This window comes from Channa argus, chromosome 23, assembly GCF_033026475.1.
Source record: "Channa argus isolate prfri chromosome 23, Channa argus male v1.0, whole genome shotgun sequence".
NCBI lineage: Eukaryota > Metazoa > Chordata > Actinopteri > Anabantiformes > Channidae > Channa > Channa argus.
The window spans coordinates 3,198,183-3,215,492 of NC_090219.1; the positions used below are offsets into that span (position 1 = coordinate 3,198,183).

Below are 17,310 nucleotides of genomic sequence, written 5' to 3' on the forward strand. Positions count from 1 at the left end.
TGTCCACTCATAAATCTGGATATTCATTTCATCCTTCGTCATATCATATCCTGTCCTCCATTCATCTGTCTTTCATCTTTCTTAATGTAGTCATCAGTTAGCCATCTATCCATCAGTGTGACATTTATTACCAAACATTGCAGTTGCTGGCCCTTTTAAATCTCCTCAGTATGTTTTCTTTAATTAAGACTATATCATGGGGGATATATTAGGTCAATTTTGAGCTTCTACAGACAATAGGCTTCACATTAGGGCTAACTGTGTAAGTCACTAAGGAAGAGATTTACAAGAGCAGTTCCATGTTTATATTTATTTATCTATTACTTTTGACAGGAATTACCTACAAAGACTAATACTAATAATACTCTTTTGTGTGTCTACTGAAGTTGTCATTTCAAAGTTAATTATGCCAAAGGTTGCGTGAGCTTTCTTATGAAAGCCTGATGTTCATGATAAATGTCCTACCTTTCACTGGGCCCTGCAGTGGGTATCAGGCCATGCTCTCATAAATCGGCTGGGCCCCACGATAGGTGACACCATTCTTCATTTCTAACCTGACTGACCTAACATAGTTTAAAGTTGCTTTTAGCTCCTAGCCTTATCCAAAAACTCAGCAGCTTGACCCAGTCTCATGTCTGAATGTATGTGGTCAGGCATTACTTGCCTACATAGTTCCAGAAATGCTACTAGTAGTTATTAGTTATACCATAAAGTCAACCAGCAACTCTCTGATATAGTGCACCCATAAATCTTAAAATCTATCATCATCCAAGCTGAGAGCTGGTGCACTAGTGAGCCTTATATCTACACCCTGCTGCATCTGTTCAGGATGCCAGGCTGGCTTGTTAGGCAAAGATCTGTTCAGTTGTCCAACCACCGTCAGCCTACAAAGTGCTGTTTTGTTAAGGGGTGTCCACCACACTGAGAAGACTCAATGGTAGATACCAGTGTCCCATAGCCACCCGTCTCTTTAAAAGCACAACTCACACAACCCACAGACATCACACAACCATTCACGATAGTGGTTAGTAATTGATTACACATATATTACATATATTGCATTGTAAAAGGTTGTGGATAGTAATAGCTAATTATCAAGCTGTTTAACTCTCTGCTAATTCAGCCATCGCACTGCCTATAGGTATGTAGTCATTCATCACATCTAAGAGTGTATTCTCCCTCTGTATCTTTTAGGGCCCACCTGGTCTTCCTGGACTTCCAGGAGAACCTGGCCCAGAAGGAGTGGGTATCCCTGGACCAAAGGTCAGAATCCTAATCTGTAAAGCAAGTGTCAAATATATACATGTTGGTGGCAAAAGAAAAATTAATAAAGAAAACGATAGAAGGTGATGTATTTAAATTAAATTTGTGCTTGTTTTTACACACGTTTTGTTCAGTTAATGTGAAATTGTATTTAAATAAAGAAGCACTACACGCTGGTCAATTTGAACCTTTTTTGTCAGTTTGAATTTAAAGTTTAGGTCACCTCAATTCACTGGCACCTCCCAAATTGTGATGAAATAGAACAGATTTTGGGGCAGTTGCCTGGGAAGCTAATGGCATATTTCTGGTAGCAAGTTAAGTTTAAAATGAGCCATTAGTGGCTAATTTCTCTAGATCACTGTGTTAAATCAGCATATAGTTTACTATCATTGGAAGGAGAGAAGCACAGCCACGGTCATCCTTTTGTCTTAGTGATGTAAGAAGGAAGTGCACTGGAGATAAGGGAAAATTCACCAATTTGTTAAGGGAACCTAATTAAAGAAACACTACTTGCTCAGCACAGAACTTAATTTCTTTGATAAATTGTAAATTGCTGTGTTGTAAGTGTTCATATATCTTCACTATGGGATTTATCTTCGTAGGGGGATATTGGTTTTCGTGGATTGCCCGGTCTACCAGGACCTCCAGGAGAAGGCCTCCAAGGACCTCTGGTATTTTACATCTCTAACTAAAATGATTTCCATTTTAACCTTTCATTCAGATTTAATTCACAGAGACAGGTTTTATATTGTGTTTCTGATAACACGAGTCAAGGACAACATTCTAATGTGTTTACTTATGCAGGGAGCTTTCTGTAATTTTATTTGATGTAAACCCAGATGGTGGAGATTGAGTCACATTCTCTGAAGAATGAAAAAGAGTGCTTCATCTTGTGTGTGAACATGCCCACCATAGGGGCCTTATATTCGAAGGCTGCCAGTTCATTTGTTCAGGGTATTTATCATGATTTTCCCCACAGCTCTCTGACACATTGATGCATTGTGTGAATCTCCACAGACATATGTGTCTAATGAGAAGCACTTGGCCTAACAGGCCTAACTAAAGCAACACCCGTCACCCGTATGTCCTCAAATATCACAACCAGATTCCCTGCAGGCTTCAGACCAGTGTCTCTGCAGGTATGAGTGCTGTCACACTCATGCAGCATTGGGTGAAATTTAATTGAGCTAACTAAAGCTGTCAAATGGAGAAAAAATTAGAATCCAGATCACGTTGGCAGACTTCAGCCCTTATCTGTGCTGAGAAAGTTGGGGTGTCAGAAATGAGTGAAAACAGTGATGTTCTAGAATGGTGAAGGGGGGCCATGGCACCATTAATTATATTTTAAAAATTAATTTAATCATATGTAATTATATTTTAAAAAGCATGAATTGTTGGAGAGCAAAGCAAATCAAGTCCCGAAATGCTCAATATTGAATAAATACTTTTTATCGCGGCCATATTGTTACTAATGCCCATCCACCCAATTTTTATTCAGTCGCATACACCCACCTCCTGTCTAAGGCAAAACCAATGCTGAAGTTTTTTTTTAAATCAACCAGTTACATGTAACATGCTAGAGTATAATTTTTTTACCTTTTATTTTTAGCTAGGTTTAAGTTTGGATTACTCCTGAGTATTAAAGTCAGAAACTGGTGTTAACAGATTCGACTAGCTGCTTAATTCAGTGCATTGACTGTAATAGTGAACATTCCTGCAATTGGGTTGTTGTTTTTTTGTTTGTTTGTCTGCTTTTTCACAGCTCCTCCAGATAACGTCATCTGGAGGAGTTTTGTAGCTACAAGCAAAGAAATTCGATCGTCTGTTTCTTCTATTCAAATATCTTAGTACATGTATCATTGTCCTAGGTATGATTAAACCCCTTTGAATTGATGTTGAATGGTGATATCAAATTAACTTGCCTCGCAGGGTAACCCCGGCCGACCTGGCCCACCAGGGCCAATGGGGCCACAAGGACAAGGAGTTCAAGGGCCAAAGGTAGGCTATGATCTGTTGTCTTCCATACAGAAATTCAAGCATCTCTGTGTAAGTTTTTCACTCGCATATTGTGTTTAGCTGCTTTATTAAGAGAAAGATTTAATACTTTCTGTATCTCTGCATGTTTCTGTCTTTTAATGTGTTGAACAGGGAGAGCAGGGGGCTCAGGGCGTAACAGGGCCAAGGGGGATTCCTGGAGAGGGCATTTCCGGAGCTAAAGTGAGTTTTTTCAATCATGTGAATGTGAGTTTGTGTTATTGATTATTTTCTGATCACTGACATTTTGCCTCCAATGGGTGACAGGGTGACCGTGGCTCAGCAGGAGAGAGAGGGATGAAGGGGTTCAAAGGAGATATGGGAGACCCTGGGACCCCGGGGCAAGCTGTGAGTGACACTAATGATGCTTGTTTATGTCCGTTTATTGTGTACTTGCATGTGACTTTCATATCTCTTCTATCATTAATTTCAGCAAATACTTATCTGGTAAATTAAACTCAAAATGTGTAGAAACCAAGCAACGTTTAACTAAAAAACATTTATAACAATTATAACATTTATAACAATTAATAAAATGTTGATTTTATATTAGTTCAATTTGCTTTTTGTTTCTTTTTTATTTTGTGTGTTCTTTTCTTAGGGCCGGCCTGGTGTCAAAGGTGAAGCTGGCCTGACTGTGAGTTCTCCCATTTTTTTAATTTACTTTTGCATCAGTTTCCTCTTATGTATATTCATGCAGCCACACTGTTTTATTTCAGAGAGAGGACATCATTCGAATGATCAAAGAGATCTGTGGTAAAGTATCTTTGTTTGCAGTAAAGTATCTATTGTTGCAATAATTATTTCACTTCTCAGTGATGTCTCAACAGCACAGATGGTATAAGATTTAGTTTCTACCTCTAAGCATCTGTCTCATCTTATTAGTAAATCGTTAGATTAGATTCCACAGACTGAGCCTACGACAATACAGTGATCATCTCATGTATTTTATGTGATGTGATTTCAGGTTGTGGGATCAAGTGTAAGGAGAGGCCTATGGAGCTGGTGTTTGTCATTGACAGTTCAGAGAGTGTGGGTCCAGAGAACTTTGAGATCATAAAGGACTTTGTAAACGCACTAGTCGACCGGGTCACAGTGGGCCGCAACGCCACCAGGATTGGCCTGGTGCTGTACAGCTTAGATGTGAAGCTGGTGTTCAACTTGGGCCGCTACATCACCAAACAGGACATCAAGCAGGCCATCAGGAACATCGCATACATGGGAGAAGGCACACACACAGGCACAGCCATCCATAAAGCTACACAGGATGCCTTCTACAGTTCACGTGTGGGAGTCAGCAAAGTGGCCATCGTGATTACAGACGGTCAGACGGACAAGCGAGATCCAACGAAGCTGGATTTCGCTGTACGAGAAGCACACGCTGCTAATATTGAAATGTTTGCTCTGGGGATTGTAAACACATCAGACCCAACGCAGGCTGAGTTCCTAAGAGAGTTGAACCTGATTGCGTCTGACCCAGACTCTGAGCACATGTTCCTCATTGATGACTTCAACACCCTGCCAGGTAAGAGATATATTTCTCTGTCAGGCTGTTAACACACTGAATCAATACTTGAGCAGCAGCAAAGCTCTGCAGGTTTGTATGTGTTTATGCTAAAATCTGAATATGCAGTAATATACTGGCTAATATACTGGGTTTCAGTATCAGTTTAAAAAAATCAAATATATATATATATAAGTAAAGTAAAGTAAAGTGCTTTATTTGTCATTATACATAGAAGGTGTACAAAATTGCATCAGATGATCAGGTGGAGGTTTAGCCCTGAGCAGCTCTGACTGAATGCGCCTCCACTATGGGCCAACCTAACCCGGTCATATATATAATCAATTACCATTACCCCATCAACTTACACCGTGTTAAATATAATGCTATACTTAACTGTACATTCAATTTGAACTAGGAAGTCAGAATATCTCACTTTCCAGTCATAAATGGACAGGATACCAGTCCATCTTAGGGCCAACACAGAAAGACAACCATTATGCTCACATTTAAAATGAAAGTCTGAAAGCAGTCTGTCCAATCCCTAAAAGGCTCAAAGTTTGTGTTTTGACGATCTAGAGACATCTGATGTCTCTGTGTGTCTGTCTTAGCTCTGGAGTCCAAGTTGGTGAGCCAGTTCTGTGAAGACGAGAATGGAGCCTTAATATATAACAGAATTACTAATAGCTACAATGGCTACGGAAACAATGGCAACAGGAATGGCATAAATGGAAACTTCGCCGTCAATGGTTACGGATCCCGGTCTGTGACTGAGCAGGGAACACTGAACACCCGACAGACTGGTACCAGCACTGGCACCAGCACTTCCAGTGGCCAGGTACAGACCAGTCAGCATGGCAACAAAGGATCCAATACAGTACATGTATGAAGCATTATTTAGATTACTGTAAATAGAGATCATCATAAACCAGTACTTGACAGTGTGTGCTGGGTTTGTCTCCATCAGGCAGGAGGAGGACAGCACACTGAGACAACCAGCAGCGGAAGTGAGCGCGGGGACACTTTCAAGCATGAACCATTAAACCCAACACCTGCCCCTCCTTCCAGAAAAGAATCCTCTAGTAGCACAGGCTCCTCTTCATCTTCATCATCTTCTACAAATATAACCACATCTTCATCCTCACGTGGATCTGTGCAGAATGTGCCTGCATCAAGACCAGCTCTCCCCAAAGGTACACAGTCTATTATACTACTAAACTTAATTGGAGCCCTGTATTCATACTATATCTATAATTAAGTATTTGTCTTTAATTTGTGTATTGTTATAGCATCAAAATGAGTGTTTTTAAATGCATCATCCCTCCAGCTGTCAAAATAAATTTCTCAGGCACAGAAAACAAATTGCGACAATGAACTATTGTGGCCCTTTTTCAAGTGACTAGAGATTCGTGAAGCAAGTTTTAATATGTCTTTGGTATGGTACAATATGTTTTTAATTAGAGGGAGTTGTTTTTCTGTCAAAATTGGACTAGTGTTGTTGAAAGGTTTTTTTTTTTTTTTTTTTTGTAATTAATTACCAGGGACTTCTGAGTAAAAAACAACAGTTCTTTGCTAAATGTGAGGAATGAAGCCCAATGATAAGTCAAAGCACTACTACTTATAGGGTAGCACAATCAAAAATGAATAAATGATGCACTTAAAATACGTTTAAATGTTCACGGCAAAAAAGAAACCTAAGAACAACTGTCCAGTGTTAGCATCATTAATAATATTTATCCTCCAAGAAGAAAGAACCAGAGAGAAGCATTTATCATATCTACCCCATTCACCACAGAGATCCTGAGTGAGTCAGGTTTAAAAGTAAAGGTTAGAGATGTTTAATACCTTCTGTAATAATCAGGTGAAATAAAAAAAACAACAACAGAATTTTTAGATTTAAACATTTAAATAAGAATGAACTAACAGGAATTTGGTGGAAATAGACACAAGACAAAAAGCAGACGGGAGCAGGAAAGAAAATCCGCTGCTAGTAGATAAAGTACATCAGAGAAATGATATTAGAAGTTAGTACCACAGTGACATGTGCTGACGGTGAAGACAGTGGCCACAAACAAACTGGATAGTCAGAAAGAGGAAACCAATTTCCTTAATGATCATTTTCTGAGTGATGAGCACTGTTCCGTGGCTAGAACAGTCCCGGTCTCCATAGTTTCAAGTGTTGCGGGCCTTGCTCCGGGGTTATGATTAGAGCTTTGTGATTGATAGGCTCTGTAATGAGGTCGTGTGAGGAGCAGGGAGGCCAATTATTTTTGATGCAGCGTGGATGATTTTACAGAATGTGCTGCTTCCTGAGAGTGCAGCGGAGAAACAGATATTGCCTTCAGAGAGAGCAGAAGTGGTTGCTATGAGGCAGAATTGGATGGACAGGTTGTAAATCGTTTTTCATGATCTGACCTTATTCGGCACACTTTCCTGCAGAGACTGTTCCATTAGATCCTCGCTGTGGCTTGGTCTTGGACCAGGGTACGTGTCGGGACTATAGCATCCGCTGGTACTACGACAAGCAGGCCAACGCTTGCGCACAGTTCTGGTACGGAGGCTGTAATGGCAACAAAAACCGCTTTGACACAGAGGAGGAGTGCAGAAGGACGTGTGTGATCGCAAGATCCACGGGTAAACTCTCATGACTCATGCCTGCCATGTTAATATCATTTATATGTTTCACACCTACCTGGTAAAACAGGAAATCTGTCATTTCCTTTTACTTTATTTCTCTTTTTGCAATTTCCGCAGCTGAAATGAAGCCATAAAAAAGTTATTAGTTCCAAATTTCTAAAAGTACTGACTTTCTTGCATTTTCTTTTTTCAGGAGGCTGAGTGAAGACCCCTGCCTTACACCTGCTGTAGATACTTAAAGGAGGAGCTGCCTTATTTTGCATTATTCTCAGGCATACGCATGTACACTGATGTACCATAAAATTTCAATTCCTGTCCCCAACTAAAATTGTTCTAATCTAATTACAGTAAAAGAAAGCTCAGCTTTCAGAAATACCTCCATCCAGCGCAGGAGATACTTCTACTCAGGAATACAGATGAGCACTCTTTGTGAGTGTGTGTTCAATTCCCTGGGATTCACACCTATTTTTTTTTATTTTGTTTGGTTTTGCATACACAGTCAGTAGTACTGCAAAGTTTGTGAATGAAAACTTCAACATGATCCATAATAACAATGGTGCCTTGTCACTGTCAGACTCAAAGATCACTTATATCAATCAGTATGCCTTTAAACCAAACTGTAGCTATTCTTTAGTCAAGCAGTCGCTGTGGGCTATATTGTTGTTTCAGCATAATCACAGGAATCAATAACACACAGCAAAGATGAAGCCTCTCGTCACTTATATCAATAAAATATAGATTGTTTTGTGTTTATATAAAAATGACTGATGCCCTGTAACTTCGTGGAATGATTTTGTGCATTTTCAATGTGTTTTCTACATCTTCTGAATAAAATGTGATGTTTTGTGTTTACCTGATTTCATTTACCACTAACTCTCTTCTGCTAGTTTGAACAGCAAACACTGATGGACACACACACACTGCCCTCTACTGGCTAACACATGCTGTGTACTGTTGGGGCAGAAATGACTTCCTTTGATCTGTCACCGTTGCCCAGGTGTATTGCGTTCATTCATTCTGTCCTTTTAATTGTCAACATTTGATATAAAACTTCTTTAATAAATATGATCTAAACTAATGTGTGCAAAGGTATCGCCTAGACCTATTTTGTTAAAAAAAAATATACTAAATTAGGGACACAAAGAAGCTGGCTTTATTTATCCATTGTGATAATTAAAAAAAAAATAAAAATCCTTGTGCCCTGTTGACTGATTAGTGTAGCGTGAACAGCTAATCAGCCATAAGAAGCTACTGTCCAACTTGGTTTCTCCACTGCAAAGACAGGGAGTCTAGAAACACAAAGTCTATCGTTTGAGAGAGTTACTGTGTGGGTGCTTGTGTTTGCAGCGATGCTAGCAGCTCTGCTAAGAGAGGCTCTCCGCTGTGTGTGTCTGTGCATAAGTAGCAGAACATAACCACTGCTATCCTGTTTATAAGAGTTAGCATTGCTGTTCAACATCCGTAAATATATTGTTAAGCTCTAATTATATCAGCAGACCCATGTGTTGTCATTTTCCGGACTCGTTAACATTACTAGCAGCTATGTGTGTGAGGCATAACCTGGGACTATATGCCAACAAATGTTACAGGGGGGAGAGAGAATTTTAGCTGTACCAAACTTTCAAATCTAAGCAGAGATTCACCCTTATTATTCTGAGCAGAAAACGCAGCTTTTACACACGATATGTGTGTCCTATGGCCACATAATCTGTGACTATGTGCAAAACAAAAACTTAAAAAACAATGACTTTGTAATGTTATTTATTTATATCAGTGGGATAAGGGATGTCAAAGCAGGAATCCAAAGAAAATGAACCTGTTAATCCTCCACCACCACCTTTTCCTGTGCCAGTACTTTTTATACAGTAACTAATACTGGACAAATACATATTTGCAAAACATGTTTTAGTGATTTGCCATGTTTAAGGGAAAACACTTTCTTCTGTACAATCTCTTCTCCCCTTTTGCTTAAATTACATGCTGGGCACTCGTTGACAAGGGGAGCAAGATCTATCTTTAGTGCTGCCCATGAGAGAAACATTACCTAACTCCACACACCCCTCATACAGGCCACAGATATAAGACTTAACACTAGAAGGACCCATTGATCCAAGGACATAGAGAATTACATTTTTTATGGTCATGTTTATCATTTTGTACTAAAACACAATGCTGTGTGCAAATTGAAATCATTAATCTTCACGAAGATGGAAACCCACTAAACAGTTTTTTCAGCGTTGTAATTAGTGTTTGAAGTGTGTTTTCATAGGTAAAGGTTTAACTGGCAAAGCAACACAATCACACAGACAAAAAGACAAACACACAATCAAACAGCTGAACAATAATACACCCTATCAGGAAAAGGCAGAGCCATAGTAATTGGTGGACACCTGTCTTTGAGGACAGAAACAAACTTCTCTGCTCCATTTTTACCACAATGTTTTTACATTTTAACCTTACATATGTCATTTTGTACTGGCTTTGGTTTTTCCTTAAATTAAAACCTATAACAAAAATCTTATAACATATACTGTAGATTCACAAGTGAGGATTTTCCACTTTTCTCTGTTAGTATCTTAGTGTTATTAGAAATGTAAAATGCACCGTAATAGTGACTGTTAGTATTATAATTAAACTACAGACATTGTTCATATGTCAATATATTGAAATTATAAAGCTTAAAAACTGTTTTTTATGAGTGCATATGGCCAAATTAGAAAATTTAACTTGGTAAAAAATAAAAAATATTAGGAATTGTTTTATATTTCTAAAGCCAAGAGAAAGTCATATTTGTAAATGAGACAGTGTCTGCTCTAAATATCCTTCGAGTCATAAGTTCAGCTTTTTGTGGGATTGACAGCATTGTCTCCGCTGTTAGCTGGACACATGACACTGGGGGAGCTGAATCATGGTGGCATATCTCCAGCTTAAGCAGCCAGTTGCTTCTTTCACTCTCAGACAGCAGCTGCTCAAACCGAGGCCTGTGCTGCTCTGTGATTTGGCCCAGTCAGATTCTTGTGGAGCTGAAGCAGGCAGGGGGTAGAGGGAGCTATATTTAGAGTGGGAGAGGATTAAATTGCAGGGTCTTCACACCAGGAACCGTTTCTCTGCTCTGCCTTTTCCAACCAGGACTGACTGCCAAAAAGACCTGTGACCGCCGTCTCCTTCCTCTCTCCACAAACCGTTTTGTTCACCCTCCAATTCCCCTCCTGACACACCATGGACCCCAACGCCATCAAGGAGGAACTGCGTCTGTTTCAAAGCACCCTGCTCCAGGACGGGCTAAAGGAGCTGCTAAATGAGAACAAGTTTGTGGACTGCACCCTGAAGGTAGGGGACCGCAGCTTTCCCTGCCATCGGCTGATCATGGCCGCCTGCAGTCCTTATTTCAGGGAAATCTTCTTCACAGAGGATGGGAAGGAGGTGGAGGGCACTAAACAGGTGGTCCTGGAAGATGTCAATCCTTCCATTCTGGACATGATTATTCAATACCTCTACTCGGCCGAGATTGACCTCACCGATGACAATGTGCAGGACATAATTGCTGTGGCAAACAGATTCCAGATCCCTTCAGTCTTCACAGTTTGTGTCAATTACCTCCAGAAGAAGCTCTCCCTGGGCAACTGCATGGCCATTTTCAGAATGGGCCTGGTGCTCAGCTGTCCCAGGCTTGCTGTGGCTGCACGCAACTACATTGCTGACCGGTTTGAGCTCCTCTACAAAGAAGAAGAGTTTCTAAAGCTTGCAGCCCATGAACTGTTTGCCATCATCGGAGGGGACTCACTGAATGTGGAGAAAGAGGAGCTGGTTTTTGAAGCAGTCATGGCCTGGGTCCGCCATGACAGGGATAAGCGCATCAAGGTCCTTAAGGATGCTTTCAATTGCATCCGCTTCCGTCTGCTGCCTGAGAAGTACTTTAAAGACAAAGTGGAGACCGATGAGATCATCAAGGCCGACCCGGAGCTCCAAAAGACAATCCAGATCATCAGGGATGCTTTCAAGGGAAAACTTCCAGAGAAGCCTAAGCAGAAGGAGGGTGAGCAGGGGTCTGACAAGGAAGAAGGCGAGGAGGAAGAGAGCCCATTCCCCGGTTTCCTGAATGACAATCCCAGACATGGCATGTATGCACGTGACTTCATTATGATGATCAATGACACAGCGGCGGTGGCATATGATGTCAACGAGAATGAGTGCTTCCTGGTGGCTATGTCAGACCAGGTGCCACGAAACCATGTCAGCCTAGCGACACAAAAAAACCAGCTCTACATCATTGGCGGACTATTTGTGGATGAGGACAATAAGGACGTGCCTCTGCAGTGTTATGTATATTTGGTAAGCAGGTTTGGATTCAACATCATTTGATATGACTATGTTTTATTCAAATAGCTGCTTAAGGCTAAGATACAGAAACACAGAAGAAGCTTGATGTCACATTTTCATCTTCCCTATTAGGCTACAGACAGGAAAAAGGTTAACTACTGCTACATTCTCACAATGAGATTATATATTTAAGAAATTTCTCATGTCTCAATCATTGATATAATAATTGCAATTAAGTTAAACATGTATTAAAAATGTAGCACTTTTGTTTTTAGCTTTAGAAATGTTAATGGGCAACTTTTTGGGCTATAGCTTTTATATTTTATGAACAGGCATGAGAGTGGTATTGATATTTTCATGTCACACTCAGGAAGACAAATACATGTTGAACTATTAAAAATGAACATTCCAATTTCAAACCGTCTTAAAACTTATTTGGGAATGCAGCTAATGCAGCTAATACAGGTGTAGCTGACAGGAAGTAATGTTCATGAGCTGGTATGATGGATAATTTATACAGAAAAGAGTTTGAGGGACAGGAGATTTAAAACTACTACAGTCTTTCTTCAGTGTTTTTAAGTTATTTAAAATTTGGACTCTCCTGTCTGGAGATTAAGCAGTGTTATAGCTGCTACTACTGTCACATCAAACTGGGGATGCGTGAGAATAAGTCCCTAAAATAACCTTTAGACATGATCTGAAACATCCTGTTCAAGTCTCAATTGTGAATCTGTAAGTTCTTCCCTTTCGCATTCAGAGTCAGACTTGCTATATAATTGCCATATAACAACTGTCTTACTCTTTTTAGGTTTCCACTGGCTGCCAATATATAGCTGTAGCTAACGTGTAAGAGAATATGTATTTATTATTAGTCCATGTTCATATTGAGTTAATGTAAAAGCCAACCCCAGCCAATCAGAGCAGAATATGCTCCACATTTCACTTTAACAGCTCCAAAAGCACTGATAAAAAACATAAGGCAATCTGGGCTTTGTGTAAGGATGTATTTAGAAAAATCTGAACAACATTGGGTGCATAAAGTGTTATAGATTTGTTTAAAATACATTCAGTATTTATAAAAAGGAGTCAAAAAGCCAGCCATAATGCCATTCACAAAAAAAAAAAAAAAAACACAGGACAAATGGAACAGCAGCAGTTGAAATTCATTTTCCAGTATGTAAACAAAAGAATGAATGAAATACAGTTTTTCCTGAATCCATCTGCCAGGCATCAATGGATTATATTTCCCATGTTGCCCATCAGTCCTACATGATACACTCTTTGGATATAATAGAGGCCTTGAATACTTTTATTTTACAGTATAATCAATATGTGGATCCAATACAGTCCTATGAGTCATGCCCTTTTTTGTGTGGAGATAAATAGCTAATGCGATCTAAGAGGGTGCTGTCTCCTCCCTAGTTTAATGTACAGTATTATTTTTTCCTCCACAGTTGGATCCATTCACTTCTAACTGGCTCGCCCTGCCACCCATGCCTTCTCCAAGATGCCTCTTCAACATCGGAGAGACTGGGAACCTGCTGTTTGTTGTGGCTGGAAAAGACCTTCAGACCAACGAGTCTCTGGATTCTGTCATGTGCTACGATGTTGAGTTAGTGGTATTACTTGCTTCTTGGCTCTTTCCCTTTTTTTACCCCCTTTGATGCTCACTCTGTAGGGGGCCTGATGGCTCAGTGGTAGAGCATTGGGTTGGGCTACAGAAGGCAGTGGGTTGAAATCCCACACAAACCAGGTGAGGCCCTACCCAGCCACCAAGGGTGACCTTGGTGCGGGTCCCAATCCCAGATAAAAATGGCAGGAATGGCATCTGGTGTAAAAACACATGCCAAACCAACGTGTGGAACATGCTCCTCTGTGGCGACCCCTGAAGGGACAAGCTGAAAGCTGTTGGTCTTTTTGATGCTCACTCTGTCAGTTCCCTTGTATAAAGTTTTCACATGATCAATAACATCAGGAAATTAACAGAATTGCTTCCTTTGAACAAATTTGTGTTAAGTGTAATTAATTATTTTTAAATGTGATCTCACCTTCTTAATCGGCTCCTGTTGTTACTTCAATAATTAAAGAACAGTTTTTATTACATTTACTGTTTGAATATTTAGCTTAAGTTCATTACAACTCCAGGGTGATTAAGTTACCACCCAGGAGATCACATGTATCATCATTAGCTGTATCTGAGATTCTCAACAAGGCAAAGTATCTGTGAATGAGTCAATGTGTTTAAAAAAGATGGCTTATAATGTTCTTGATTTAGGAAAATGAGGTGGACTGAGACCAAAAAGCTTCCTCTGAAGATCCATGGCCATGCTGTTGTCTCCCACAAAGGATTAGTCTACTGTATTGGAGGAAAGACTGACGACAAGTGAGTAAATGTGTGTGTGTGTGTGTGTGTGTGTGTGTGTGTGTGTGCGTGTGCATGCATGCATGCATGTGTGTATGAGAAACTTTATGCTGTGAGCTGCAGCTGTTTGTGGTCTATCATTCTGCCAGACTGCAGGGCAGCACGGCATGTCAGGCAACAATTACACTGCTGCAGTCCAGCACTGCTACAATAATGGAAAATCCGAATCCTGGGTAACTCTTGTTGCATGTTACAACAAAAAAGCAGGCTCTGTATATTTTCTCAGCATGATAATCCAAGATTGAACACACCATGCTGTAACAGTCAATATATTTGCAGTGCATGCAGTAGTGACCCACTGGGCTTTTCAGGAAAATTTATACATTATTAATATCCACAATGTTAGGATTTAATGCTTTAACTTAAAATGCGTCTGTTCAGTGTTTGCAGCTGCTGGCAGAGCACTGTGCTAATTATCACGAGGGAACAGGTGTGTTTCTATTACACTGAATTTCAGCTGTGGCTCTGTTTAAAAAAAAAAAAATGTGAAAGCCTTCATTAAAATTACCTATTAAAAACAACATGCAATTAATCAATCAGCAAGGAAACTATAAAACCTGTGAGAAGAGGATGTAAAGAAAAAAGTATGAATGTAACTCAAAGAAAACTATATATATATATATATATATATATATATATATATATATATATATATAATTTTATTTTTTTAATAAAACACATATGTTCACAACTCAGAATCATTGTAAACCTAAATATACATTTGTACATTTCAAAGAAGCCATATACAGGCAAAAAGCGTTCCAGTTTTTTTAATCTTTACTTTCTGCAAAAATGTAAATATCGAGTAATCCCAAACCCTTCCAGTTAAATAAAATTACATTAATATAAATTGCTTCCTTTTTTGATTGTATTTCTTGTTATATCTGTTGATTATTTTATCCCATTCTTCATTTTTTCTATTAATATTGTTTCCTCCTGAGCAACTTGCGGATCATCTCTTTATCTTGCAGTAATCACTAGAGATATCCCACAAATTATTGTGTCCTCATTGATGAAGGTTCCATATTAAAACACATTGTCACTCTGTTAAGCTCTAAATAATATTAGCAAAAGAAATAAAGACATGAGATGAAATTTCCATCATTCACCTAAATGACCATAATCTTTTTGTTGAAATGTCTTTAGCTCAAATAAACAGGAGGTGCTTTTTGCCAAAAAAAAAAAAAATAATAACAAAACATTTTCTTCTCATTTTGAAAATTGTTCTCCACAGCAAAGCCCTCAACAAGATGTTTTCATACAATCACAAGCAGTCAGAGTGGAGAGAGCTGCCAGCCATGAAGATGCCTAGAGCGATGTTTGGAGCTGTTATCCACAATGGCAAGATCATAGTGGCTGGTGGAGTGAACGAGGAAGGCCTCATTGCTATGTGTGAAGCATTCGACTTCGCAACAAACAAGTATGAATCTGTTTGAAATTGATTTACTTTTTAGTTAAGTGCTAAAAACAAAAGAAACCACAACAATTTTTTTAAATGTATGAATATATTTTACATTTTTGGGGGGGTCTGGATTCTCAGTGGTAGAGCATCAGTTTGGGATGCAGAAGGCCACGAGTTAGAGTCCCACTCCAACATGTGTAGCCCCATCCAGCCACCTGTGCTGGTCCCGAGCCCTGACAAAATAAGAGTGTTGCAGCAGGAAGGGCGTCCGGTGTAAAAACTCACATCAGTTTAACACGCGGAATACGTTCCGCTGTGACGACCAATGAAGGGACAAGCCAAAAGCCTTATCTATGAATACATTTTAGAATATGTGAACACAAACTGTTTGACTGAGTGTTGACCTGGACAAAGATGTGTGTTTTTCTCCGCAAAAACTACTGTACAATCAATAACTATGACCCTAACCCTAACTAAGAGAAGTTGGCTGGTTAATTGTAATGACAAATTCACTGTGTTTGCCACTTAATGAAGCAGGGGTCACATGATCAGCTAAAAGTTTATCTATGCAACAATGCAAACGCAAATGAGGTTTTTTTTATCATGGAATTAAGAGTTGTAATAAATGTATTTATTCATCAGAATGATGAAATCATATTTAGCAAGGATTTTTCACAATTTTTATTTACCTGTAAACCTGCATATTTTTGCTTATGTTTTATGTTTTTGTTTCCTATTGTTTCGTTTAAATGTTCAATATTAAGCTTTTTGGGCTTGGATATAACACATCCCAGTTGTTTCACCTGGTGAGAAAATTTGACAAAAGTAAACGAGACCTCTGCAGAGCTTCATCTTACACTTGACCTTCTCCTAATGTTGTATCTGTTTAGGTGGGAGCCCTTCACAGAGTTTCCCCAGGAAAGAAGCTCTATCAACCTGGTGAGCAACAGTGGCTCACTGTATGCTGTGGGCGGCTTCGCTATGGTTCAGATGGAGAACAAGGAGGTGACTCCCACAGAGGTCACTGACGTATGGCAGTAAGTCTTATAACACGTAATGGGACCAGCACTGACATATTTTCCTTGGTGTTCTGGGTTGTGACTCACCTGTATCTCTTGTTAGGTATGAGGATGATAAGAAGCAGTGGAGTGGCATGCTGAGGGAGATGCGTTATGCTGCTGGCTCTTCTTGTGTGTCCATGCGCCTCAACGCTGCCAGGATGCCCAAACTGTAGACACAACCTTTCTTTCTTTTCTGAATCAACAACCTACCAACACCCCCACCCCTCTCCACAGGCAAGCTGCCTCTGAAGCGTCTCATCCTCTGCACTCAGATTTCTTTGCGCCGAGCTGATCTTTGACATAAATTTTTCTCTGAACTCAGATGATTTTTATCTGTATTATAAACACTGCTGCTGGTTCAAAGAGTGCCCAATCCCCACAGCGTTTAAAAGAAGTGACAATTTAGATTGATCCATCTAGCTCTGTTTACATCATTGCTTTCAGCTCTTCTTTTGTAAAATAAACATTTATAATCTCACTTTACTCTTTTGAATTTATCTGATGTTCAGAAAATTACTATTAGCAACACTGTGCCCACACGTTGAGGGGCAGTGAAAAAACACATGTATTACTAATTCCTTTGTTCTTTTTACTTAAACAAGGAAATTGAACTTGGTAATAGCAGGTGCCTTCTTTAAACACACTCTTTTTGAACGTGTCATGTGTC

General features: G+C 39.5%; 2 protein-coding genes across 3 annotated transcripts in view; both read left to right on the plus strand.

The window, feature by feature from the left end:
• The window catches only part of LOC137108794 (collagen alpha-1(XXVIII) chain-like), a 29,386-nt gene extending 21,100 nt beyond the window's left edge, over window positions 1-8,286 (plus strand). Inside the window, exons 25-36 of one of the 2 annotated variants that reach the window (XM_067493835.1) lie at window positions 1,195-1,263; window positions 1,866-1,934; window positions 3,193-3,261; window positions 3,412-3,480; window positions 3,565-3,645; window positions 3,899-3,934; window positions 4,017-4,053; window positions 4,265-4,822; window positions 5,413-5,684; window positions 5,769-5,994; window positions 7,241-7,435; window positions 7,632-8,286. In XM_067493835.1, the coding sequence (XP_067349936.1) occupies window positions 1,195-1,263; window positions 1,866-1,934; window positions 3,193-3,261; window positions 3,412-3,480; window positions 3,565-3,645; window positions 3,899-3,934; window positions 4,017-4,053; window positions 4,265-4,822; window positions 5,413-5,684; window positions 5,769-5,994; window positions 7,241-7,435; window positions 7,632-7,639 (1,689 nt within the window). In that variant the 3' untranslated portion in view covers window positions 7,640-8,286. The remainder of the gene's footprint in view (window positions 1-1,194; window positions 1,264-1,865; window positions 1,935-3,192; window positions 3,262-3,411; window positions 3,481-3,564; window positions 3,646-3,898; window positions 3,935-4,016; window positions 4,054-4,264; window positions 4,823-5,412; window positions 5,685-5,768; window positions 5,995-7,240; window positions 7,436-7,631) is intronic. The other variant, XM_067493836.1, reaches the window with a different exon arrangement.
• A 2,212-nt stretch (window positions 8,287-10,498) lies between these two features.
• Window positions 10,499-17,121, plus strand: LOC137108783 (kelch-like protein 41b). Its single transcript, XM_067493817.1, has 6 exons — window positions 10,499-11,770; window positions 13,213-13,370; window positions 14,034-14,141; window positions 15,415-15,600; window positions 16,473-16,619; window positions 16,705-17,121. The coding sequence occupies exons 1-6, from the start codon at window positions 10,658-10,660 to the stop codon at window positions 16,814-16,816; spliced, it is 1,824 nt and encodes a 607-aa protein (XP_067349918.1). The 5' UTR covers window positions 10,499-10,657; the 3' UTR covers window positions 16,817-17,121.
• The last annotated feature ends 189 nt before the right edge of the window (window positions 17,122-17,310 follow it).

Bases quoted from the DNA above. Each gene is read 5' to 3' on its own strand.
- LOC137108783 (XM_067493817.1), top strand. From the start codon at position 10,658: ATGGACCCCAACGCCATCAAGGAGGAACTGCGTCTGTTTCAAAGCACC. The intron at 11,771-13,212 runs GTAAGCAGGTTT...TTTCCTCCACAG, and splicing joins TGCAGTGTTATGTATATTTG to TTGGATCCATTCACTTCTAA. The intron at 16,620-16,704 runs GTAAGTCTTATA...ATCTCTTGTTAG, and splicing joins GAGGTCACTGACGTATGGCA to GTATGAGGATGATAAGAAGC.